Here is a 25,739-nt window from a genome sequence, read left to right on the forward strand (position 1 = left end):
ATAAGATAGACACACTTGTCTGTATGAATACCTAACTCACTTATTCGACCATTTTAAATAACGTAACTTAGTAAAAAAATATCCATATAAAATTACTTAATTATAACAAGGTAGGTTATAATAATAATTATTATATTATCCTAATACAAAGTTAGTTACTTAGTCCTAATTCCAATTTCTTAAATAATTGTCTACACATTTTGATACCTACATAATTAGGTATCGCTACTTTGGTCGCACATCTATCAGAACGAACTGTTAGCGAATTAACTTCTTTTGGTAATAGTCGAGTGAAGCGCAGATCAGATTCTCTCTCACGACGGATATATACACTTCTGGGTAGGTTCTTACTTCTTATGTTTTAAGACTATATATAGGGAGTATATAGAGGGTGACAAAGAGGGCGCTGCAAACATGTTTTTAATTTTTTACTATGGTATTGGTATACCATATTCCTGTAAAACTCATTGACCAATTTTAATACGGCTTTTGCATTACACATCACTTTCTATCAGGATTTTAGATATATTAGTACCGCTAGGGGGCGATGCAGTAATGGGTTTTAAGGTTCCTTACCTCAAAAGAAAAAAAGGAACCCTTGTTCCACTTTGTTAAGTATATCACTTTGTTGTCTGTCTGTCCGCCTGTCTGTCGAGAAAACCTATAGCCCCCATAGGGTACTTCCCGTTAATCTTAATTATGAAATTTGGCAGGTAGGTAGGTCTAGCACAAGTAAAGAAAACAATCCGATAACCGTGAATTTGTAGTTACATCACAAAAAAAATAATTAAATGTGTTCACGAAAAAATTGATTAGACATTTATGACGTAATCTTATAATAATCTGATTGGTCGCTCTACTCCACTTTGCTTTAGCGGATAGGCACCCTTATCGGCAAATACGACAGGTGGTTCTAAAACTTCTAACTTCAGGATGTGCGATAAGTTACACTCAACACGTCGAAGTGGAAGTGTTAGGGCTCAGCGGAGGGTCGAGCTTGAAGCTCGTGCGCTTGTACTCCTGGGGAGGAGGTTTCTCGGAGTCGAGGCCGAGGGCGTGGTTGTCGTGGCCGCGGGTGAGCGTATGCCCGTCGCTGTAGAACACGCCGCCCGCCAGCTCGGACAGGCGCCGCCTGCGCCGCGTGTCCTTGTCGTCGGCCATACTCGGGGGACGCACGCTCGAGCTCCTGCGCCGCTCGGAGCCCAACCTCGTTGGAACCCGCAACGCTTTCTACGATATAAGAGGTAGCACTTGAATTATTTAAATCAAAGAATTCCTCTGCTCAGTCCGTGGCCGGCTACGTTGAGCGTGCAAGCGGTGTAATTTCTGTTCCCGCTAATCGTCACCATTTCAGAGCGATCAAGAAAAGAAGTTCGCCGTCACCTGTATAAGATCGTGTGATGGTAAAACCGTACCAGCTTAGCTTAGCGCTATTCTTGTCGGTATTTCGCAGAAACAGACAGTTTTCCCGCGCTAGCTGGTCGTCGGGAGCGCAGGCCTGAGAGCCATGTTGACTCAATAAATCGGATGCTCAAGACCGACAAAACGTAGGAAAGCGGACTCCACCTAGGTGAAGCAACGCTAACATAAATATACATCTTACCTTGTGTAAATATCTCACCTTTAATTTAATTGGCAATGAGTTGAGGAAACTGACGACAGGCGGTGAAATGAGGTCAATAGGGACATCGGCAGGGTTGGTGACGCCGGTGATGAGCGAGACCACTAGTCCGATGAGCAGTGTGGCGACGCAGCCTAAGCTCGAGTACCACAGATACGACACTCGAAACAACCAGAACACAGCTTCGTCGTGGTTTTCTCTGTTTAAAAAGAGTATTCAGTTCAAGTCACCGATGTTTATTTTAGTTTTCAATTTATTGAGTTTAGTTAATTAAGATTTTTTTAAGAACAATATAGCGAGTAAACGAGCGGGCGGATCACCTGATATCAAGTGATTACCGCGGCCCATGAACATTTGCAGAACCAGAGGAACCGCCAATGCGTTGCCAACTTTCAGGAATTTGTTAGCCCGCCCCTTGAGTAACTCCATGTTGTAATCTAGCGGGAACATCGCCGACGGGTAAGATTTACCTACTCAAAGTGCGTATAACCACTGAAGTGTACTTACGTTGGATCTATGCTTAGGGATGTCATATTGAACGATGCCGGACAGGAGTCCACAGACGCTGGTAAGCGCACAGGGGTCACCTGCGCGAACTGCGCTCCGCCGCCCGCCACCACCACCAGCACCAAGCCCAGCACACCGCCTGCGACAGCTCCCTAAAATATTTAAATCTATAACCACACTTAATAATGCGAAAGTGTGTCTGTTTGTCTATCTTCTGCTAGCTTTTATGACCCACCCCTTTAATCGATTGTGACGTTTGAGTACCTACAGCTTGCATGCCGGGGCTACTTATCGTCTCGGCAAATTCCCACAAAGAGTTCCCACATTAAATAAATAAAAAATCTAAATCCGAACGGACTTTCAGGCATCATCTTAATCTTCTTGGAATAGAAGTATAGCTCTTATCCTGAAGATAGACATATACGAGTAGACAATACTTTTTATAAGGAAACTTTTTAAAACCTTAGTCAACGAGTATAAAGGCGCAGGCTTCATCTTCTAGTAAGTATGATATAAAAAGAAAAGTCCCGATTCACTGACCGACTCATAAACGCCCAGCCCAAACTATTAGACCTATGGAAAGCTGAAACTTTGGACAGGGTAGGTATGTGTAAAATTTTCTATGTAGGTATATACTGTCTATAACTATAACCCAAATGATACCCACGTAGGTATGTACGTACTTATTATTTGCATAGGTAGTTTACACATGCCTGTGTTATTAATTAGTATAAAAAAATATTCCGACGAATTGAGAACCTCCTCCTTTTTTTGGAAGTCGGTTAAAAATAGCTATCTAGGTAAGATCTTTGCTCCGAGCAACGTTTTTTGTGTTCTTTCCCTTTAAATGGAAAAAGTAAAACTTACCTTAGCGTTAGCCCAGGGGAAAAGCATACCAAGACTAAAAAGTCCTAGAGATACGCCACCAGCCATGCCATTGAAAGACAGCGCCAGTTGAAGGACTGGCCCAAGTCTCTCGACTGCAAACACAAGTGCGAAGGAAAGTGCACCGCAGCCGAGGCACACCCATTTCGCTATCTGAAATCACACTTAACACACTAATCACACTATAATATTATAAAGGCGAAAGTTTGTATGTGTGTGTGTGTGTATGTTTGTTACTCCTTCACGCAAAAACTACTGATTGGATTTGGCTGAAAATTGGAATGAAGATAGATAATACCTGGATTAGCACATAGGCTACTTTTTATCTCGGTAAATCAAAGAGTTCCCACGGGATTTTGAAAAACCTAAATCCACGCGGGGAAGTCGCGGGCATCGGCTAGTATTTCATAAATTCTTGAAGCATTTGAAAAACACTACTGAACTCTAGGCTTTTAAATAAAACTAAAGAAAGGGGTCTTGTTTAAGATGTGAATCCATAATGGTCCAAAGATAGAGTGCATCTCATGGAATGACCAAATTTTTGTCCCCGAAAATCAAAGAGTTCCCACGGTACTTTAAATCCACCTAGACTTAGTCGCAGATAGGTATCTACTCGTATTTGGTACGGAGATCCTACTTTGCATCTAGGAGACGGACGGCTACTTTTTGTCTCAGCGTTCCCAAAAAGGGTTTAAAAAAACGTAAATCCACGCGGATGAAGTCGCGGGCATCATCAACCTACAAATTATAGTAGGTAGGTATTGAATAAAATAAGGCTTTAGGGGCCTTTGCACACCACGTTTTTTAAACGCGCCGTTTGATGCGCGTTTTAGAAACGTGCGTCGACGGCGCGCTTGTATCCTACAGAGCAGTTTGTATCGATACACATGCGCATTAGCATCGCGTTTGTATCAATTCAAACGCGCGACACAAGCGCGTCTGTATCGCTACACACGCGCGTCTGTATAGATTCAAACGCGTGTTAGAATTTATACAGGTGTGCAATTTGCAAAGGTCTACAGGCTGCGTCTGACTCGCGTGCGTATCGTAACTGTATCGTTACAAACGCGCGTCAACGGTGCGTTTAAAAAACGTGGTGTGCAAAGGCTCTAAGGCCGGCCGTATATAATCGGCGCGCCGGAAGTCGTTCCATTTTGTTACCGCCAGATACAGTCGTTAGGTACTTCCGATGTACACAAAGAGTGCGCCAGAAAGTTTTCTGACAGAAGAATTCAGATAATATGCGGCCTTTGTATTAATTAAAAAAACATTTCTTACAGCTGCCCCTTTCTCTTCTGGTAAAGTGATGCCTAAAAGCCCCGTTGCTAAGTCTTGACACGCAACAGCTGCTAAAGAGTTGAGCGCAGACGCTACGGTTCTGAAAATTAATAAAGTAAGCTAATTACCTACTTTTGGTTAAAAATTAAAATACCTACTCTTTCGTCCAGGCTAATTTTGAAACTGCCAAACTGATGTTGATGGGACTTTCACAGACGGACGACATTGCAAGAAGTGATATTGCTTATTTATCTTCAAATTAAGTTGTACTTATAGAATTTCAGTTCCACGGGTTACAGTAATTCCGCGCAGACGACGCCGCGGACAACAAGTAGTAACAAATCTACCACTTTAGTTTATTTTTAACCCCCGACCCAAAAAGAGGGGTGTTATAAGTTTGACGTGTGTATCTGTGTATCTGTGTGTCTGTGTATCTGTGTATCTGTGTATCTGTCTGTGGCATCGTAGCGCCTAAACGAATGAACCGATTTTAATTTACTTTTTTTTGTTTGAAAGGTGGCTTGATCGAGAGTGTTCTTAGCTATAATCCAAAAAAATTGGTTCAGCCGTTTAAAAGTTATCAGCTATTTTCTAGTTTTCTTGTAGAAAAGAAGGTTAGATAACCCTTAGGTTCATAATATTCAAGTGTCAATTGACAAATGTCAAGCTGTCAAGATGGACTTTGCCTAAATATACATAATTATTTATTTGAAAATGATTTGTCGGGGGTGTTGAAAATTTTTAATTTACACTTGTGTTATATTGATTCAAAATGTAAAGTGTCAAAATATAACTCTAATTACATATGCTTCTATGTACCTACCTACTGTAGTCTATAAATTGAGAATTGAGATCCCAATAATAATTGAATCCGGTATGCAGGCTGGTCATTTCTAGTTAGGTCCTAAATATGGAATCAAGTTAAGTAGGTATCTAGCTTTTAAATTAGTTTCTGAGTTGAGCTCATGCGATTCGGTATATTTCGTTACCTAAATGTATTGTGCTTTATAGAGTGTTTAAATATATTTTTTTGGATTCGAAAAGATTTAAAAATATTTATCTTTCTCTGTATTTTGCAATAAAAGTAGGTAGGTAGGTACCTACCTACCTAAGTATATAGGGTAAGTAGTAAGTACGGGTTGTTTCAATCGAACTAACTATTACGAAATAATAATAAGGAGTAGTAAGAGTAGTACGGAGTAATAGTCGGGTGATAAAATATATTAGCGGAATCAGAAGTGTAGTTTAGTAAAGTGAAGTGTGAATAAGATTTGTTAGTAAAATCGATTGTTCTCACCCTAGGCTAGCCGCGAAGATGCCTGCGACGAAAAATCCGGGAACTCCACGATATTCACCCAGTTCTCCGACGACGTACAGTGGAAGAAGACGATCGGAGGCGTGTATGACGCCGGCCTGCGGTAGATGATCAGTGCGGTAAGTTATTTAATATTTTAAAATTCTGTAACTTAAGTAACTACCTACGTAGGTACCTTTTTCTCTTAAAACAGAAAAACATCCATAATTAACGTTCTTTTGGTATAGGTGTAAGGTGCCTACTATTCATACGGAAAAGGCCGAAACTGAGCTAGGATGCTGATTAGCAACACGTACCTAAAGTATTTATTATAGGCGGTGATAGCGTACTTAGTGGTTGAGACATCTACCTCCTAATTAGGAGGTCGGCCGTTTAACTGATAGGTAGGTACAGTCAACTTCTGAACATTCATAATACCTAGGTATCTTGAAGAGATTAATGTCGTCTGTCCAGCTATTTGCAAGAACCTTTTTTTGTTAACTCGACGCGCGTACTGGGAAAGACATCGGGCTATGTATAGGATTTCTAATTTTTTACCTATTAAACCATCTTGGTGTTCACCCCCAATCAAAGTAGGTATCTTTACCTGTATTGGATCGCATCCTGCGTAATGCGCGGCAAGAAGAGCTCCGGTGGTAAAGTTCACAGAATACACCGCCACCAGCCCGATAGCGGACACCCAGAGCGCAATGCGGGCCTGGGACACGCGCTCCACCGAGAGATACTTTTGCACAGATGCCTGGTTGGCGCAGAACATGCTGATCCAGTAAACTGTTCCACCCACCACCACTGACCAAAACGAATGCCGCACTGTCGGGTCCGGATTCATGCTATAACAGAAAACATCATTACAAAGTTATTTTAAAATACTTCGGAGGCTGTACTTAGGTGTAGGTATCGACAGCTTGTGCTGGGAGTCGATACGATTATAATAAATACTGTCTTAATATCTTCTATTGTTCTTGTAGACCGTAGTTTTTCTTTATTCGATGTCAATAGTTAATGGCCTTAATTGCTCGCACCTTGTGATAAATGCAGTCAGATAAAAGCGGGCTAACGTGGAAGAAGTAAAATGCCAGTTTTTCTACGGGAAATCATACCGGAGCGCTAAATCGTTAGCGGTAGATAATAATAATAATAATAATAATAATAACACATCCAACCTTAAGACCCTCGAGCCATCCAACATTAAGACCCTCTCTGAAGCTGAGTCATACCGGTATCTGGGCATGTCACAATCCCTAGGTGTAAAAGAGGCGGACATGAAACAGTCTGTTTGCGAGGCCTTTTTTGGCCGTCTGACAAAAATCTGTAAAAGTTATTTGTCAGGCGCCAATAAGGTCCGAGCTTATAACGGCTGGGTTATGCCCGTCCTCATGTACACCTTTGGCGTGCTCAGCTGGACTCAGACCGAACTTGACGCCCTGGACAGAAAAGTCCGCACGACTATGACTCTCTATCGCATGCACCATCCAAAATCGTCTGTGATGAGATTGTATATCCCCCGGAAGTGTGGAGGTCGAGGCGTATTAAGCGTCAAGACCATGCATAACCGGGAGATATCCAATCTCAGAACCTACTTTGAGACGATGAGGGGGTCCCCCATGCATAGAGAGGTCATAGAATGTGATAAAGGACTCACTCCACTATCCTTAGCCAAAACCGAGTGGCAGAAACCGGTGGTACTTAGCACCTCTGACCGGGAGACCGTGTGGAAGGAGAAGGAGTTGCACGGACGCTTTTTTAAAGCCCTTAATGAGCCACACGTAGATAAAAAAGCGTCCGTGCAATGGCTGCGCTTTGGTGACCTCTTCGGGGAAACCGAAGGGTTTGTCTGTGCGATACAAGATCAGGTGGTCAAGACGCGGAACTACCGAAAGTACATTCTGAAGGATGGCACTCAAGACATCTGTCGAGCTTGTCGCCATCCCGGTGAGTCGCTCAGACATGTGCTTTCGGGATGTTCGGCGCTTGCCAACACTGAGTATCTGCACAGACACAACCAAGCAGCCAAAATCCTTCACCAAGAGCTTGCTCTGAAGTACGGTCTCCTGGATGAGAGGTTGCCGTATTACAGGTACACACCGGTGCCGGTACTCGAGCGCGACGGAGTCCGGCTCTATTGGGACCGGTCCATCATCACGGACAGGACTATTCTAGCGAATAAGCCTGACATCGTGGTGGTGGACCGGGCACAGTCGAGGGTGTTTTTGGTGGACATCACCATTCCATATGACGAGAACCTCGTGAGAGCTGAGACGGAGAAAAAACGCAAGTATCTTGATCTGGCTCACGAGGTTTCCGACATGTGGCATGTGGGGTCCACCGAAATCATCCCAATCGTCATATCTGCAAACGGGTTGATCCCAGTCAGCCTCGCTCACCATCTGAGGCGACTGGGGTTCCGTGGCAGTTCGCTCGCAGCCAGGATGCAAAAAGCGGTCTTGCTAGACTCGGCTAGGATAGTCCGCCGCTTTCTCAACCTGTCGCCCTGACCCCCGGCCGTTTGGTCTCCCCTGCCGGGGCGTAATCCTCCGCCCGGTACAAATATTTATTTATGTAAATGTGTATGTAGGTTTATTTATTTTTATGTATGTAAGTATATTATATTCTCTTTGGCTTCTATATATATCTATTTTGTAACCGGGCGTGAGAGTAAGTTATATAATAATAATATTAAGCCATTTATTTCCCAAATCATTACAATTATTTTCTAAGTATAGGTGCTTTTTTTTACATTATTTTACAGACTAGTTTTATAATTATGTTATCTATAATATGTTATAATTCCAAGACACCAGGCCAGAGTCAATTTAAAAATTAATTTTCTAATTTGCACCTGCTGGGAATCGAAGGCCATAGCGCTCACCGCTGCGCCAAGGAGTGGGAGTGGGAGGTTTGGACCTTGGACCACCTTATCGGCAAAGACGTGTAACCCAGCAAATTAAAGTAGAAACCTATCGGGGACGTGGGTTTAATTAAACTGCCATACCTCTTTCAAGTTAGTCCAATCGTCACCAGGTAAGATCGCAGTCCAGAACTATATAAATTGTCAGTTGTCATAGAATAAAAAAATAAACAATCGGTCAAATGTGAATTGGACTTGCACACGAAGGGTTCCGTACCATCGTACAGAAATAACACTTAATTTTTTTAACATGGTGGTCATTTTAAAATTCTTATTATTTGTTGTTATAACGGCAACTGAAATATACATTCTGTAAAAAATTTGATCAACTCTCTACCTATTACGGTTCACGAGATGCAGCCCGCTGACTGACAGACGGACGGACAGCGGAATCTTAGTAATAAGGTCCCATTGGCACCCTCGGATACGGAACCCTAAAAAGTACACAGTGTCGTACTGTCGTGTCGCACTGCCAGCTGTGGTCGCGCGTTGTGTAGCAAGCCTTAAAGGTCATAGTGCAAGTCGTCCATCACGGAAGATTTTCCCAAGCATTGTTTCACTACACCGCATCGCCGCCGGTGGTGTAATTAGGTACATGGAATGCACTTTTCATAACGCAAGACGTTAGTACATACTACATACCTGCCTATCTCTACAACTTGAGCTGGTACTAAAAGAGAAGGTAGATATAAAATATTTCTCACAATCACACATTATTCTTTAATAATATAATTCGCATTTTTTTTTCGGTTTCGGTCCTCCTCGAAATCTTTAGGTATTTAAGTAGATAGGTAAGTAGGCACTTGCAAAATGATAAAACGAACGCAACGTTTTTGATATTTTTGGAGAATAGAAATGAATTGGTAATTTGTAACAGTTAAGACCGCAAAGCGGTTATATGTTTCGCGGTCTAAAATTTGATTTTACAACTTTACAACTTTTTTTTTGATATTATCCAATTGAGAGTTTCTTTGTCCATGTCGGCGCCTGCGGTGGCCCCTTTTTACCAAACAGTGAAAAGTGAACTCTGTATTAAACCGTCAAAAAAAAAGCAAAAATTACTCAAAAAAATGTAGCCTATCGGTGCGTCTTGCGTAATCCCAAACTGAATCCAAGCCGCCAATTCGCTCAGCGCCCAGCGCTAGAACCGCAGCGAGAGATCCAAGGAGCACCACTGACTGAAATGAGTCCGTCATGATCACCGCCTTCATGCCGCCCTGAAAAATAATAAATACTTAGGTACTCATACATTGAAAACGGTTGCTGGTTGAGGCACCTGATACCTATAGGGTGCGTGGCTGGCACGGAACGAGATAAAAAAGCTTTTGTTGAAATAAAGATGATCTCGCATACGTCTTAAAGCAGAAGTATTTCTGAATAATGAGCCTCCCAACTGAATTTCGCTCACAGCGGCCTATTTCTGTGAGGCAAACACAGATGAACTCTCCGTTCCCTTACTCTCATAGTCCGATTGGACAGCAATTCGACTTGACTGGAGAATGATTAGGCACAGGACCGCCGGCTTCAAGTACATAGGTACCTACTCTCCGAGAGGCACGAGGCTGAAACACCGCCGATTCCCTAACTCGGGCTGGTACCTATCTAATCAGCTACTAAAAACTTGTCAAAGACCCCGATACCTAATAATAATTTTTTGACCCAGGATTCGAACCCAATACCTATGTCATCCGCAGTCGAATATGCATAAACAGGCATAAACAATTTTATCATAGGTAGGTTAGGTCCTACTAAAAATGCGAAAGATTTCAGCAGAAAGAGTCAGCCGCATGAGGCGCTCGTGTGAAATTCGTATGATATCAGAAGAGATCGATGTAAAGATTTCTGCTGACGCGACCATGAATTCGCTTTTCAGTGCCTACTGCCTAGATATTAGGTATATATGCGTTGCGTACGCCTTTTGCGAGTCGTTTCGTGTCGTAGTTAGAGTCGTCATAGTCAGCATTTTAAAGTTTTGTCCATGTTTTGACACTGCCCCTTCATTTATTAATCTTAGTTTTTTTTTTATTGAAAATATTACAATAGAACTTAAAGCTAGCCTTATCTAATTACTAGACAAATCATGCCCGCGTGGATCTTAGTTAGATTTGGATTTAAAAAAATTGGATGCCTGTATGAAACGGCTAAATAAATAAAGTATATAAGCTAAGTATAGGTACAATATTACTTGCCTGGGAAGCGTAGAAAATGCACACGATGTAGACTACTGAGACTGCTAAATATGTGTTCAAGCCCGTTACTGGAAATCATCAAAATATGTTACGATTTAGTAAGATAAGATGCTATTGGTAAGTAGGTAGGTACGTAAATTACTAAAGTTGTACAAGATTCGTGTCAGGAACATTTAACTCTTTTAAAACAAACACTTGATATTTCAAATGCTTCCTACAACAGCTATGAATCCATCATAATTTTATCACACGCTAGAAAAAATATCATAATAAAACATAATTTTCAAATTGCATCAAAATAACTAGTAACAAAATGGCAAAGCTGGAGTGCTTGTTGACCTATGACTATTGCATGCACATGTTTAACTTTCTATTTAGGTATAAGTACGAGTAAGTATAGTGCGCGCAAAATAAGTAGTCCAGTCTGAACACGAGGCTGTGTGCATTGTACAAAAACAGAGCTCAGCCTACGTAATACGCATACAGCCAGGTTGCAACTTCAGATTGGATTGATTGTTTTGTCCGCACTACATTATAATGAAACTGTAACTGGATGATTTCTGTAGGTACATTTAATATATTTTGAAAATTTTAATCGAAGAAAACATTGTTATCGATATAGACCCGAAAACAATTTTTTTTCGGAATTATTGCCTGTCTCTCTGTACGCGCATCACGCGAAAACTACTGAACGGATTTAAATGAAATTTGGTCACAGTGGTAGCTGATACCCGGGGTGATATAATAAAAGGTAGTTTTCATACCGAAAAAAATTAGGGGTTCTTCGGGATACGGGATCAAATTTTTATCGATTTTACTCCATAACTCCGTTGAATCGATATTTACAACTCTTTTTTTTGTATAAAGGTTGTACTGTCAGCTTAATACCATGTAAGTTTGGTGAAGATGTGATGAACAGATTCGGAAATAGAGGATGGTACTCCTCAACGGGTAGCAGCAAAACGATCGCGATCAGTATAATAGCTTAGCAGAAAGTAGACTCCTAGTGATAAGTCATTTAGTAGGTAAGTATACCACATTCATACCCATACTTTGTCTGTGGAATAGGCAGGCTCCCCGTGCGAAGCCGGGGCAGGTCAACTAGTTAATATCTAAATTGAAAGTTTCTATATTATGTAGGTAAAGATTTTCCATTTTAGACCTACTTATTTAGAAGTTTTCATGGCATATCGACTCCTGCGTCGCGGGACGGCGATACACGAGACACATAGGTGTGACTTATGCAAACAGATAGGTATTTCTTTGTATAGAGTTAAAGTTAGAGTTAGAGTTTGTTAGAGAGAGAGAGAGAGATGTATGGAAAGCATACCTACACGCGACATATACTCATGTTATCATCGATTACGCGACAGTTCGCGCTTTGCAGGCGCGTAGCTCTAAGTATTTCCACTCGAAATGCATTATTTCAATGTTGTGATTAAACGTTTTTAAGTTTCTTATACAAATCTAGAATTCGATTAGCAGCCAGGCGTCATTGACGTATTCATCTTACTACGATTGATAGAAATCCCTGCTTAGATTTGTGGGATCTTGATTTGTTTACTAGGTAATAGGTAGGCAAGGTATGAATCAAACTGTTATGTAGGTAAAAAAATTTGGATCGATATTCGACAGTTTATTTCACCATAGCTATCTACCTACATTATAAATAAGGGATAGCTGTATTATTATTTGCAGTGACTTCATAGCCCCGTAACAACTGCCCAATTTTAGAACAATGGGCTCTTTAGAATACATAAATTCTTATGCAATGAAACCTAATAAAATTCGTATGCTCTATATCGCCTGTTTCGAAAATTTAAATGTCTTGCATGCATCTTGCATGTATTTATTTTATAGCTGGTATCGATGGTTGGTGTCTGTGAAAATTGGTACTAGCCTATGAGATAATTCCTATGTCAGTGTTATTATAGCGCTTATTATACCCACTTATGTATACCATATTTTTTCCTTGTAGGTAGATACATAATATCTAATATTGAATTACACGAAGAGAACAGAACTAAGCATGCAATGCAAAACTCCAAATCCAATTACGCACTTCTCTCAACCATTCCATAAATAATTTTCACCGAGCGAATTGAGTTTTGCATTTATGTATCTTTCCATGAGACTTACTTAGGCAAGGTATAATTTCGCGCTATTAAAATTAAAGAATTTTTTTGCCTTACTTTCTAATTCAGATGTTTGGGTCGTATTTTCTGTTCATTTTCTCTAGAAAAAGTTTTCTATATATAACTTTTTACTATGACAGTACCTATTCAGTAAATATGTGGTGATTTCTATCTAAGCTAAGTCGGTAGGTACCTATCTATCTAATTACTTAATTTCATTATCCAGCATATTTTCTGTAAAACTAAGCAAGAGACGGGCTCACTAATTTTATTATTTTTATTTTATTCGCGGACCCCTCCAGAGGTTAAATGCCCAAAAAAATCATATAGATAACTGGGGCTCTAGTTACTAGGCTGCCGGGGGCCGCCGCTATCTAAAACACGCTATATGGAACTTCCTTAGTCATGTTTACAAAAATACAGAACCCAAAAAACATGTTAATGCAAACCAAAAACAATAATAATTATTTTGAAAAAATTCGGCAAAATACGAGTCGGACTCGTGCACCGAGGGATATTTTTGGACAGTCGACTAAATTTTTTTAAACTGCATAATCGTGATGATAAGTATTCTATTCTGACTAGATAAGCAATCTTTTTGCTGGTAACTTTAAATGATTTGGTGATATGTAGTACGTATAGAGTCTTATGAAAATATTATGTGGAAGTGTAATATCTATAATAATAAAAAATAGGTAGGTACAGGACATTATAGGTAGAGAGCTGGTGTGAAATTTTGAAGAAGTGCTTGATAAATGATAAGAGATGAACTTTTGGTGACATAATTACCATAGCCATAGTAAGCCTTAGATAGACATACATAATAGTAGTACATTTATAGTTTTAAAAATCTCTTTATGACGTTTAAATAATATATGTAGGTTCGTTTAAATTTACCTGTAATTAAGGCTAAATGAAAAAATTTGCGACTCGAAAGCTTTTTTTAAACTATATCTGGATACCTAATTACACTAACTTTGTAGTTCAATATTTTGTGCTTTTTGGGTCTATAATCTAAATTAGTCATGAATTATAAACACGATTGTATACAATTTCTTCGATAAAGAAAGTGTCAATATAGGTACACTAGCTATAATTGTATACATAGTTTCTTACAAAATCAGCTAGAATGTACGACCCTGAATCGATACTAAGGGTTATTGGGAAATCAAATAATATATGTATGTGTACACAAGTGTGCTTAGAATGAAATATACATAAGTAGATGTATTTTTCGGCTAGTGTTGCGTCCGTATTATCCTTTTAATTAAAACAAACACCATGGAAGGATTGGTTATAAATATTTTAACAGTAATTGAATTATATTTTGTCGAATTACATTATAAGTCATTATAATTTGCTGCAATTGCTTGTATACAGTATGGCATATTATTGTAAATTGAATATTTACTTGAAAAGAGCAACCGCCGAGTTTTTTGCTGGTCCTTCTCGGTAGGAACGGCATTCCGAACCAGTGGTAGATTTTTTGACGATTCAAAAGCACTTGTAAAAGTCTAATTGAATAAAAACATTTTGAATTTGAATTTATTTACTTAATTGCAAAGTTTAATGTATTTTCTCAAAAATATACATAGGCATCTGCACCCAATCTTAATTAATTGTTACGTTTAAGTATTCACTAATTACGTGATAGATGCCTACGTTGTTGTCGTTACGACATCATACATTTTTACTTGTTTCTCCGTAGATAATCTTAGAGCATTTTTATCATGAAACAACGATCTCGCATATAAATAGACACATTACAATCTTTCTAAATACAATGTTTGATGAACGCAACCCATTTATTCGAAAACGATGCTATGTGAAGTAATAGTCTACTGAGTATTATGCCCATGTAAATTTTGTACATTAAGAACTCAGTTTGATTATTTATTAATAAACAATCGCTTATTTAATTAATATAATGCTATTTAGGTTCTTTAGATTTACCTACTGAATTATTTGGTTTAATCCTACGTGTTTGTTCGCTTAAATCCGAGTGTCTTCGGGTCATCTTTTTTATACTAGAACTAGAATTCCAGACATGAGCTTGCAAAAAAGATCGTAATGGATCATAACAATAGTTACCATCAGATAAGGCGAGCGCCGGTGCGTACACTGCCACTGCCGTATACAGTATCATTTGCATCATATAGAGAGAGCTCGCGTACACACGCATTGATTTGCAAAAGCGAACTTCCTGAAAACAAACACGGAGAACGTAAATATAGATATAGATATTATTTTAAAACTAATAATAATATAAATAATGATAAGAATAGATACCTATGAAAGTGAAGCGCTTTTCCAAAAATCAGATAGGTGCCTACTTTAATAGTTTATAGGTTTAATAAAGTTACGATCTATTTTCTATACTTAATATTATAAAGAGGAAACCTTTGTATTTTTGTATGTTTGTATTGAATAGGCTCAAAAACTACTGGACCGATTTCAAAATTTCTTTTACCATTACTTAGAGGGATTCTTCTGAATCCGTATAGGCTATATTTTATCCCGGAAAATAGATAGGATTTTTCGTGGTAGTGAAAATTGTAGAGTAAGGCGTCGAAAAAACTGCCGTACGTTATCGATTCTCGCGAACGCTGCCTAAATGGTTAGAGATGTATGGTTGACTTCTATAGAAAAGTTGTAGAACTCAATAATGCCTACAAAAAAGTCCGCGATAGTATAAACCAGACATTTATATTTTAGCCATTATAACCACTTTTCCATAGAATAAAAGTAAATGTCCACCCGTGCGAAGCCGGGGCGGGTCGCTAGTATATTTTAAAATTGTAGTGAAAAAATTAGGCGTATCATGCAATTTCAATCATTAATGTTTGATTAATACGTAGACTGTATGAATAAAATAAATGTTATACTTTACGAGATACTCATAACATGAAGTCAATCGAAGTCTCATAAATACTGGAAGGTACAGATGACTCGTTACAGGGACCACGAGCACAAAGGCCAAACAAATCATCCAAAATTGACCTCCAGCCATGTACATCTCTGCTGGGTTACCCAGTAACTCTATTGCAGTTATAAAACTGAAAAAAAATACATCATAATAAATAGGCATAAAATAAATAAAAACATATATAAATACTTATCTTAAATAATTTGAATCAACAAAAATTTTAAACATTATAGAAGGTTTATCATCTTAAAACAAAAAAATATTATTGGACAGCAAAAAAAAAGTCAAATTAGTAGCTGTAAAACGTACCTAGCTGCTAAGCTTAAAGCCATTGGAAAAGTTCCCATAGAGGAACCACCAAGTAGGAAGTCATCCCCAGTCATCTGTTTCTCTCCAAAATAACCATAAAATACCCCGATGGCACATGAAATAATAAGCATTGCTGCAAGCACACTATAATCTTCCCAATGAAATAGCTCAATATTCGTGTCATTTTGTGCTTCTATTAGCCCATCAGTTTCCGTTGTATTCGATGTTGATATAGTCGGCAAAGTCCGTATTGGGGATATCAAATTGAAACTCCAATATAAAAACAAAATCTGTAAATATTTAGTTTTTGTTTAGTCTCTAACATATTTTATTGTAGAGCTACGTCGATTTTAATCTAGAACGAATACTAATAGGGAGTATTAGGAAGTAGTTGGGACTAATAATGTAATTGGTGAGTGGGAGTAGCTCATTGAGTACAGCAAAATAATTAACACTGACTCGTCTACTACCATTTCAATTACGACGATTAAATGAAACAAATTGATGAATCAACTTGCATTTAAGCCGTTAAAAACGTTTTACTTAATGTTCTACCTATCTTTACAAGAACAGCTAACAAGGTTGTCCCTATAGGGTAAGTACAGATACTATGTTTAAAGATGCAAGAAGCAACTGATCATACAAATAAGTCACATGTCAAGTTTTTAGCTCTCTATAGGTATAACATTAGGGACCTACTCGTAGACACGCTTAATTCACTGGACTTTCATTTTGGACGATAAATATTATCATGAAAAGCATGTCTAATTTGTATTGCGTCTGAGCTAGGAATTAGTCATTAAGCTTGCTTGTTATTTCAGCCATGGCGATAACGAAACTAGACACCGAGCAGAAAAAACCGGTTTTGTTCTCTCCATAACCTCCCTATGGCGGTTGAGACCAGTATTTACCACATTTTAATGCCTGTTAAAAGTCAACTCAACATGGGACTCTGCATGGGAGAAATATACGCCTAGTCAACCAACATTCCAAACAATTAAGAAGACTATCCGTTGAAGTATTTTGTGTACTTTAATGTGACGTTCCATTTCAATAGATGTACCCTAACCCGTAGGTAGGTAGCTGTTCAAAACCTAATTTGCAAATAGTTTAAAAAAAGCAGCACCAATTTATCTACATATTTTTATTTTATTGAATTAACCCAAAACTATACGTTTTCGTTATTTAAACAATTACTTGGTTTGCGCGGCCAAAGATACGAGTGAGTTATTACAATAAAACTTAACTCTGGCGCGGCTAAAATCTTGTGCTGCTCGTATTATTGCAAGTTCACTATGAAACTATCAAGGTTATCGTAGGTTGCGTATGCGGGAAATTTTCGTGAACTTTCAGCAACCTACAAAATCCGTTACGATTTTTCTGTAGGAACTACCGACATTATTTCTCCTTAATTACTTATATTGTAAAGTTTATCAGCCTATTTGGTTTTTATTGTACTTATTTAATGAGAGAGGTCGTAGCTGGTAGTTGCGGAATAATACTTTTTAAAATTATTTAAATCTAAAGATCAAAGACTTTATTCATTAAAATACATGAGAGTTTTTTAAATCAGCTAAATTTTCTAGTACCTAGTCGAGACGACCTGAGAGTTCTTGAAAAACTTTGGGGAGGTGCTTGGTAAAAGCTGAAAGTTTGTGTGATGTTATTGATGTTTGTTCGTCTGCGTTTCCACGTGACTTCGCGGCAAATCTAGCATAGCAAACATCACAAAAAAAGGTAATATTTTTTTCAGCCCGATAATACGTCGTGTACATTAAATGTCAATCTGTCGCACGCTTTGCTGGAAGCTCTGAGGAATCGGTATAATATTTTTTTCCAAAACTTGCATGCACTTACAATGTTAGTTAGTACTAAATAGTTAAGGCTTGAAAGTTACAAGAAATTTAATACCATCAGAACTAGAGTCAGTTGTAAGAATCAATCCTTTAGATGTATTTATACTGTATATACATACACAGGATGTTCTGAAAGACGTCACGGTCCCGTTGGGAAGTTGTGGAAGTGGCAAAATGATATTAAATGACCCCTGAATACCTATGAGCGATGATTGACGTTAAATAAGTTTTCAGTAAAGAAGACATTCCAATTAGTGCTAAAAAAAATCCTTAAAGGTTTTGCGATTAGGGCTCTGAAACTACCAGTTTCATAATTTCATTTTCATATTGTGTATAAAAGTGCAATTATTGAGCTTCTTGACCTGCAGTCGCAGATTATCTCAAAAATATCTCTATAAGCTTAACTATCTAACAACACAACAATCTACACTGAGTTGAAAATCAGATGTAGAAATGAAAAAATGTGAGCATAATTCTTACGAATTTTCTTTTACCCCTGAAATTTTTAAAAATGGCTAGAGGTATTCAAAACTTAGAGGAAAGTTAACGGTTAGCTATCAAAATGTATTCTGGTCGTAGGTAATTTTAGGTGATTGATAAAAAAATGCCTGTTTTTGAGATAGCAGTGCGTTAACCAATTCGGGCAATTTTGACCTATTCTACCCTTCTAAACACTCGCGAGCAAACTATACCACAGAGTTTTAACGTTTTTAAAGCAACTCTTCAGAAATTCCTATGCCCTCACGAGTAGTGGCAGTTTTAGGCATAAAATGAACACAACATTTAAAAGAATAACAGCTGCTGCTGGTAAACTTATTCTTAACAGCTCTTATCTTTGAAAACGATCTATGTAACCTGTATGTTTTGTTTGACCGATGTTCCGCTAATTTTGCCGGTATGTGTAAAGAATTATTAAATGAAAATGACTGAAAAAAATATTCGATAACTGGCTTACCTTGCAAAGACTGTAAGTCCGCGAATACTTTGGCCCAATACTCATGGTTCGAACTGCATCAATTACACTACCACGCATACACTAGTATTTACAAAAATATTTAAGCGGGTTTGTGTCAAACCTACTGGACTTCCGATTTGTTTACATGACCTCAATGGTAGAGAGGATGTTTGAGTGTGATTGATTCCGGACTCTCGCATGGGTTGTACTGTGTCTGTAGCACTGTCTTATAATGTGCCGAACGTCCACACCAACAAATGGTAATTAAGACTTCATTCATCCGGAATAGTTAGCTAGTCGAACAGCAGAACCGGCGACCCGACGAGTTCTATATATTTGATACAAAGAGTTTTTATTTTATATCATTAGTTTATATTATAAATTCTTATTATTGTTATAAGTTTACAAACTCTAATTTCTCTACTCAATGAGTATTATTCAAGTCGATCGAATTATTTAATTTCTAAAGTTTGCTTTCTTCTCACGGGCACTCGAGATATTAATATTTTGTTTTGGCACATAGTTTTTAAAATGCCGATAAAAAGATCAATAAACAATACAATGTCGTTAATTATAAAAGCAATAAAATCTATTTTGATTCAACTCATCTGTAGCCGTAGGTAATAAGTAATAACATTTATTATTCAATTACAGCTTATCATGCGATAAGTATATTATAACACATTAAAAATATTTGTACTTGCCTATTAAATTTCTATGATAATCCAAGAATAAAAAAATAATAAGTAAATTCACAGGATCACAAACCAACGTTTCTGAAATACCTGTTAGATAAACTTCTTTTATTTATGCGTTTACATCCGCTTTACTATTCTGCGTTATACTTATAAACTGTTCGACGAAGTATATAATTTGCACCTACATCATACGTAGCTATTATGATTGGTCAAGCTTAGACTCAATGCAACTATAATAGGCTATCGCTGCACGCTTTTAAATTCTCATTACATAAAGAGTTTTTAAATAAAGAGTAGGTGCGTGACATTTTCCTACCTGCTTAAAAGATATAATACTTACTCCATTATGTTTATTAACTAATTTATCCTTTAATTTTAAAGCACGTTATTTTATTGATCACATTGAATAATTATATACTTTACCTTTTTTAACACCTTTATTTAATAGCGGAGTAGTCGTGGCTCCCGTGTAAAATCCAGAAAGAGCAGTAATCTAATAGGTAGGACTGGAATAATGTAGACAGTGCAGTGAGCAGTCCATTACAGTCCAGGTCTGAAATCATTTTGCTGGATAGGGCTAATGTACTTAAAGCTGCTGTTAAATTGTATATTTATAGGTACCTTAGTACATAGTTACTCTATTGTACTATTATCCAACTAGTTGACCTACCCGGCTTCGCCCCGGTAGACTCACTTATTCCATAAACAAATATGAATGTGTTTCAACACATTCATAGGTTTAGTTAAGTGCCAAATGTTTTAATGAAATTGAACTGTAACCATTAGGGAGCACTCATTCAAAATAATTTATTAATTTAACTGAAAATGTAGGTAATATGAACATGTTATTTATGTTTCTACTCTTTACAAAGCTAATACCTACGTATACTGTTCGCGATTGATTTGCAATTAATTGTTACCTGTTGAAGCGTTCCGTTTTCGTCTTTGAAACTATGCACCAGATCTTTCTAAATTTACTTGTGGAAAACCTGCCAGTGAAAAAAAAATCCTCCGATTTATAAAAATATATTAAGCTAATCTACAGAAATCTTTCAGGCACAGTTTTATTATAAGTAGGTAACTATCTTTAGATTGTTTGAATAATTTGACTGGCTTCAAATAAATCTGAATTCATTTTGGACTAGATGATGCTGCGTGGATTTAGGTTTTTCAAAATTGAGACTGATTAGACTTACTATAATTAGGACTGTGAAGACTCTTTCATGTCTCGAAATAAAAAGCAACGTACTAAAATTGTCTCCAAAATGCAAGCGATCTTCATACTGTCCTTTCACCGAAATCATTTAAATGGATGGGTTGTGAAAAGGTATCAGACAGACAGACAGACTTACGCATTTATTACAATTTATATGAACTCTTTCTTTTTCCGGGATAAAGTATCCTGCCCAAACCTAAAAATCTATCTTGCCCAAAATGCAAGTTATCGCCTTGTCAGATGTCAAAATCGGTTCAGCGGTTTAGGCATGAAAAAGTAATAAATAGACAGTTTTACTTTCGGATTTATAATCTTAGTATGGATTATAATTTAATCGTTTGGTAAAGTCTCGTGGTTTCGTATAGCAAAAGTTAGCAAAATATTTACCTAACATCGTTATCTTGGTGTATGAGGTACTTAAGTGAACAGGTAATAATATCAATGTCAAAATAATGAAAACAATAATAAATATGTAGGTATCTAGTTAAGTGGCGGATCTCGCTCTCTCTTTCTCTCAGTTAACACCGTGATATCCATCAAATACAAACTTTCAGCTTTTATCAAGCACCTCACCAAAATTTCCCACCAACTTTCCATCTATAATTTAGTAGTCGGTTTATATTTAAATCAATGGCATCTATAATAATATGTACCCACGTTGACTAGTTGACCGACTCTAGCTTCGCACAAAGTAGAGTCCTGTTCTGTCTAGTTCTTAGATCGAGAATTTTTTTTGATGATCTTTAATTCGTGAAGAATTTTTTCCAACACAGACACGGCAGGCTGACTTTATAGGAAATCGGTATTTAAATAGAGACCCTTTGGCCTGTCCTGGGTAGGTATCTAAAATCTATGAGGTACATATATAAATAATTATAAACTACCTAGGTATTTAACCACAATTTGAGAGAAACACTCATATGTATGAACTAAACTTAAATAAACGTATTTTCAACTGTATTTTTAGCAAACCTTTGAATATTTCGGCAGTTACTCTCAATATTGTTATAGTTTTAGATTTAATCATAGTTTGATGTTATATTAGGGTGTAACGATGGGGATATATTATATCAGCTTAAAAATTTGGATTAAAAAAACAATTTATTCATCTAGGAGTAAAAAAAAATACTTAGATAAGAATTTTTAGTTCAGTCGACAGATTTTATTGAAGTTTGACAAAAATTCACTTGACATACTTGTAATTATTGTACAATTAAAACACGTCCCGAAATTGTAGTGGTGACAAGGTTAGTACCCATCTTATAAGGTATCGTTGTATACCTACCATGCGTATGCACCTCTGTCCGCTATGTCGATGGTGATAGGGCGACGCTTGAGCACCATCATCAACTTGCGTAAGCCATAAGAGCCATTGAAAGTGCCCCCTCCCTGGATATTATGTAGAGCGTACATCTGTTATAAACACAGGTGCATCAACTCACTGGACATTACACTGTCTAAGACTGTCTAATCATATCGCTAGGATGTGTGACAAAACGGTAGGTGCTTGTGATGTGATTGTGATATACCTACCTAGAATATTTTTGACAAAGTGATATTCTGGTGATATCTATTACCCGCTCGTACTCGCACGCGAATCGTGACGCGATGTGCACGAAGGCGAACCCATCCATTTCCACCGCCCGCGATTGAGCGCGCGTGTAGAGTGGACATAAAATGTGATATTTATTGATAATCATGCTTAGGAAGGTACATAATTAATAAATAATTGCTTATAAGGGCCCGCGCAGACACATCGAATTTGGACGTACGATAAAAATCTTTTCTTGATCCTAGAATTAACAGGGCTCTCTCCGTCACTCGTTTCCACTCGTTTCATACAATCGTAGTTCCAATTTCATTTGAATATTAAGCAACCAAAGTCCATGAAATTTTGCAGACATATTCTAGAAACTAATATCTGTGTCTGTGGTGTTTTAGATTTTTCTAAAAATATGTAGTTTTAAAATTACAGGGGCTCAAAGATTTGTATGAATATTTTAAGACCGCGTAACTTTGAAACCGAATATTTTAACAGAAATCTGGAAAACCACAGACATAGATATTAGTTTCTAGAATATGTCTGCAAAATTTAATGGACTTTGGTTGCTTAATATTCAAATGAAATTGGAACTACGATTGTATGAAACGAGTGGAAACGAGTGACGGAGAGAGCCCTCTTAAGCATGTTCTCGATTTTTTAAATCTAAACTTTAAATTAATATATTTTATTCTAAACTGTTAATGACGGACTGCAAGTTTATAACGTTTTAACATAATATTATTAGACTTACTATAATTACTTAGATCTTAGTTGAAAATTGGATAAAGACACTACTCTTCTCTTCCGATCAGCTGGCCGGGGTTTTTGCGAATTTGTCTTAGTTTGAAAACGTGGAGAAAGTAAAGATTCTGAAAGCTTATTAATGGATATTTCTCAAAGACATATTATTACTGATACAGATTATTTCTACCAAGTCCGTGTTAAAAATTAAAAAAGTTTTAGCATTACTTTGGTAGTTATCTACAGTTAAAGTACTTATTAGTTATTGATAAAGGCTTTTATGCGCTTAGCCTTTATCATTTAATTTCGGCCACTAGATACCTACATAGTTATAAGATACCTATTTAGTTTTTTTAGATTTTAATTTATTTGTATTTAATTGATTTCGAATTCGATTCCTAGGTATAAATAATATTTTGTTCTATTTGTTTGCAGGTATGGAAATCATTAATTTTGGCGGCGATGGCGGCGTGCGTACTCGCACGGCCAGAGCCGCCTTCTTCATACGGGCCACCTTCAACTTCGTACGGAGTTCCTGCACCTCAGTATGGACCACCTCAGCAGCCAATTGTTCATAAACATGTATACGTACATGTGCCGCCGCCGGACAATGAGCCGCCGGCCTATCGCAAGCCTATCTACGTACCGCCGCCCCAAAAGCACTACAAGATTGTATTTATTAAGGCACCCACTCCACCTACCCCGATCGCTCCGGTGATCCCAGTGCAACCGCAGAACGAAGAGAAGACACTCGTGTATGTGTTAGTCAAGAAGCCTGAAGAGCAACCCGATATTGTTATTCCGACCCCCGCACCAACACAGCCGTCCAAACCAGAGGTCTACTTCATCAGATACAAGACGCAGGTAATTTTCTTGTACCTTCTTACACGACTGTAATGTTTTCAGGGTTCATTTATTTATTTATGTACACATGTAGGTTTCTTTATTCTACCATAACTTCTAACTGTCTAAACAGATTTGCATACCTATTGTATGGGCTCGTTAGAATCCTTACATCATCCAGAGCGACACTGGCTATAGTTTTTTGAAAAAAATATCAAAATGCACTTTGATTGAAAAATGGCGGCGTTTTTTTTTTTGAATGTGCAATGCAAGTGCAATGTCAAATACGTTAGATATGTGTATGTGTAACACATGTTTCATGTTTTTCTAGAAACAAGAGGGATACCCTGACGCAGCACCGCCCGCGCAACAGTATGGACCGCCAGTTTCTGCTCCCTCTTCGGAATATGGTGCACCTTAAAATGGATGATGATTTCAAACGTTACCCTGATTTCGTTCCCTACCGGAATTGTTGAGCAGTATACTTTATAATAGTACATTTTTATTCTTGAGGCCTTTGTACACTATTACCTACTCGAGGAGGCACAATAAGCTGTCGGTCCCACAACCAATGTGCTAGAGTTCTGACCTCAGATTTCTGCAACCCATCAATGAAAATATAGGTGGGTACTCAACTATTGATCAGGAATACAAAATACTTATATTTAGATCGCGAACGTCAAAATATAAGAAACTAATTACGTGATAAATCTGAATACAGAATTAGGAACTCTAAACTCTAAAGATAGAGCACTAAACTGTGGGATGTGGAAGCGACCCCCAGCAACTTTGTGAGTTGTATTTTTCTGGTTTTTTAGTCCCTATTATAGTGTGCGATGACCTTATAAGGGTAGGCCTAGTTTGTAGGTGTGTTGAAAAGAATCTGCGTATCTATTACAAACTGTAAAATCGTAATAAAAGGAGAATGAAAGCCTTATTTTTCTCTTAATATGTAGGTATATTTTTATTGTAAGTAGAATACAATAAAAATCCTAGGCGATTTTTTAGGAATGGATGGATCATGGAATTTTTATATTACATATTTGATCTGAGAACAAAAAACGCATCTTATAATGTCTTTTTGAGCTCTACTCATATTTATATCTCAGGAGTCTCTCAGAAACAAATATGTAGTAATTTTAATCTAAAAGGAGTCATTAAAACGGACCTTGAATTTAATAACCAATTGATGAGAAAATGAGATTGCTATTTATGTTAAGTACAAATTGAGCCTATTTGTATACAATTAATTCTTCTTGTACAGGCGCTATCTATTCATTGAATCAAGAAATAGTGCATAATGTGATCAGTTTTGGCCGCTGAAACAATTTTTAGGACCCGTGCAAACTTATCGGACGTGTTAATAATTTTTTGTCCTACATAGCATGATTTTTTAACTAAGATTTGCTAAACCCTTAAAACTTATAAAGAGTACAAAATAATAAGCAGACTAAAACAGATATTACTAATATCTAAAGTCCTATGCGATGAGTGTGCGCGGGCCGTTAACACTGCCGTTCTTTTAATAAGCTGGTATGTGCAAAAAATAATTTCTGAGTTATCGCCAAAAAACGTAGTAATTTTCAAAAACTAATGTTTCTTAAAAAGATTGCTACGTAGGACCAAGTTTTTTAGTTTGGTCCTAAGTAGCAATCTTTTTTAGAAACACTCGTTTCTGAAAATTTCCACTACATGATAAGGGGGTGTGATTTAACAAATGGGCGATTCAAAGTCAAAATCTAGTGCAACCTTGTATTTTTTATATTGCATCAAATTGATGTGTGTTTGTAAATATTATTTTATACTTTGTATTA

At 37.5% G+C, this 25,739-nt stretch overlaps 2 protein-coding genes across 4 annotated transcripts; one reads left to right on the top strand and one right to left on the bottom strand.

Moving 5' to 3' along the window:
• Positions 1-727: 727 nt before the first annotated feature.
• On the bottom strand, positions 728-19,795 carry LOC123880854 (sodium-coupled monocarboxylate transporter 1). 2 transcript variants are annotated; one of them, XM_045929204.1, is made up of 14 exons: positions 19,670-19,795; positions 18,885-19,212; positions 16,074-16,363; positions 15,729-15,894; positions 14,930-15,041; positions 10,704-10,771; positions 9,577-9,731; positions 6,193-6,436; positions 5,589-5,704; positions 4,292-4,391; positions 2,996-3,166; positions 2,129-2,280; positions 1,622-1,820; positions 728-1,230 (listed from the first exon to the last, which is right to left on the bottom strand). In XM_045929204.1, exons 2-14 carry the CDS (start codon positions 18,960-18,962, stop codon positions 952-954), a joined length of 2,130 nt encoding a protein of 709 aa, XP_045785160.1. In that variant the 5' UTR covers positions 18,963-19,212; positions 19,670-19,795; the 3' UTR covers positions 728-951. The 2 variants fall into 2 exon arrangements, with proteins under 2 accessions (XP_045785160.1, XP_045785159.1); XM_045929203.1 differs by lacking the exon at positions 19,670-19,795 and adding an exon at positions 19,295-19,444.
• LOC123880879 (proline-rich extensin-like protein EPR1) lies at positions 5,595-24,887 on the top strand. 2 transcript variants are annotated; one of them, XM_045929254.1, is made up of 3 exons: positions 5,595-5,725; positions 23,518-23,946; positions 24,257-24,887. In XM_045929254.1, exons 1-3 carry the CDS (start codon positions 5,714-5,716, stop codon positions 24,344-24,346), a joined length of 531 nt encoding a protein of 176 aa, XP_045785210.1. In that variant the 5' UTR covers positions 5,595-5,713; the 3' UTR covers positions 24,347-24,887. The 2 variants fall into 2 exon arrangements, with proteins under 2 accessions (XP_045785210.1, XP_045785209.1); XM_045929253.1 differs by lacking the exon at positions 5,595-5,725 and adding an exon at positions 22,092-22,297.
• The last annotated feature ends 852 nt before the right edge of the window (positions 24,888-25,739 follow it).

This window comes from Maniola jurtina, chromosome 3, assembly GCF_905333055.1.
Source record: "Maniola jurtina chromosome 3, ilManJurt1.1, whole genome shotgun sequence".
Classification (NCBI taxonomy): Eukaryota; Metazoa; Arthropoda; class Insecta; order Lepidoptera; family Nymphalidae; genus Maniola; species Maniola jurtina.

What these genes read in the sequence shown, in the direction of transcription:
- LOC123880854 (XM_045929204.1), bottom strand. Translation starts at nt 18,962, where the DNA reads ATGCGTGGTAGTGTAATTGATGCAGTTCGAACCATGAGTATTGGGCCA. An exon ending in GCTTTAAGCTTAGCAGCTAG is followed by an intron (nt 15,895 to 16,073) that starts GTACGTTTTACA and finishes ATTTTTTTTCAG; the next exon opens with TTTTATAACTGCAATAGAGT. An exon ending in ATCTTCGCGGCTAGCCTAGG is followed by an intron (nt 4,392 to 5,588) that starts GTGAGAACAATC and finishes ATTAATTTTCAG; the next exon opens with AACCGTAGCGTCTGCGCTCA.
- LOC123880879 (XM_045929253.1), top strand. An exon ending in TCATCAGATACAAGACGCAG is followed by an intron (nt 23,947 to 24,256) that starts GTAATTTTCTTG and finishes ATGTTTTTCTAG; the next exon opens with AAACAAGAGGGATACCCTGA.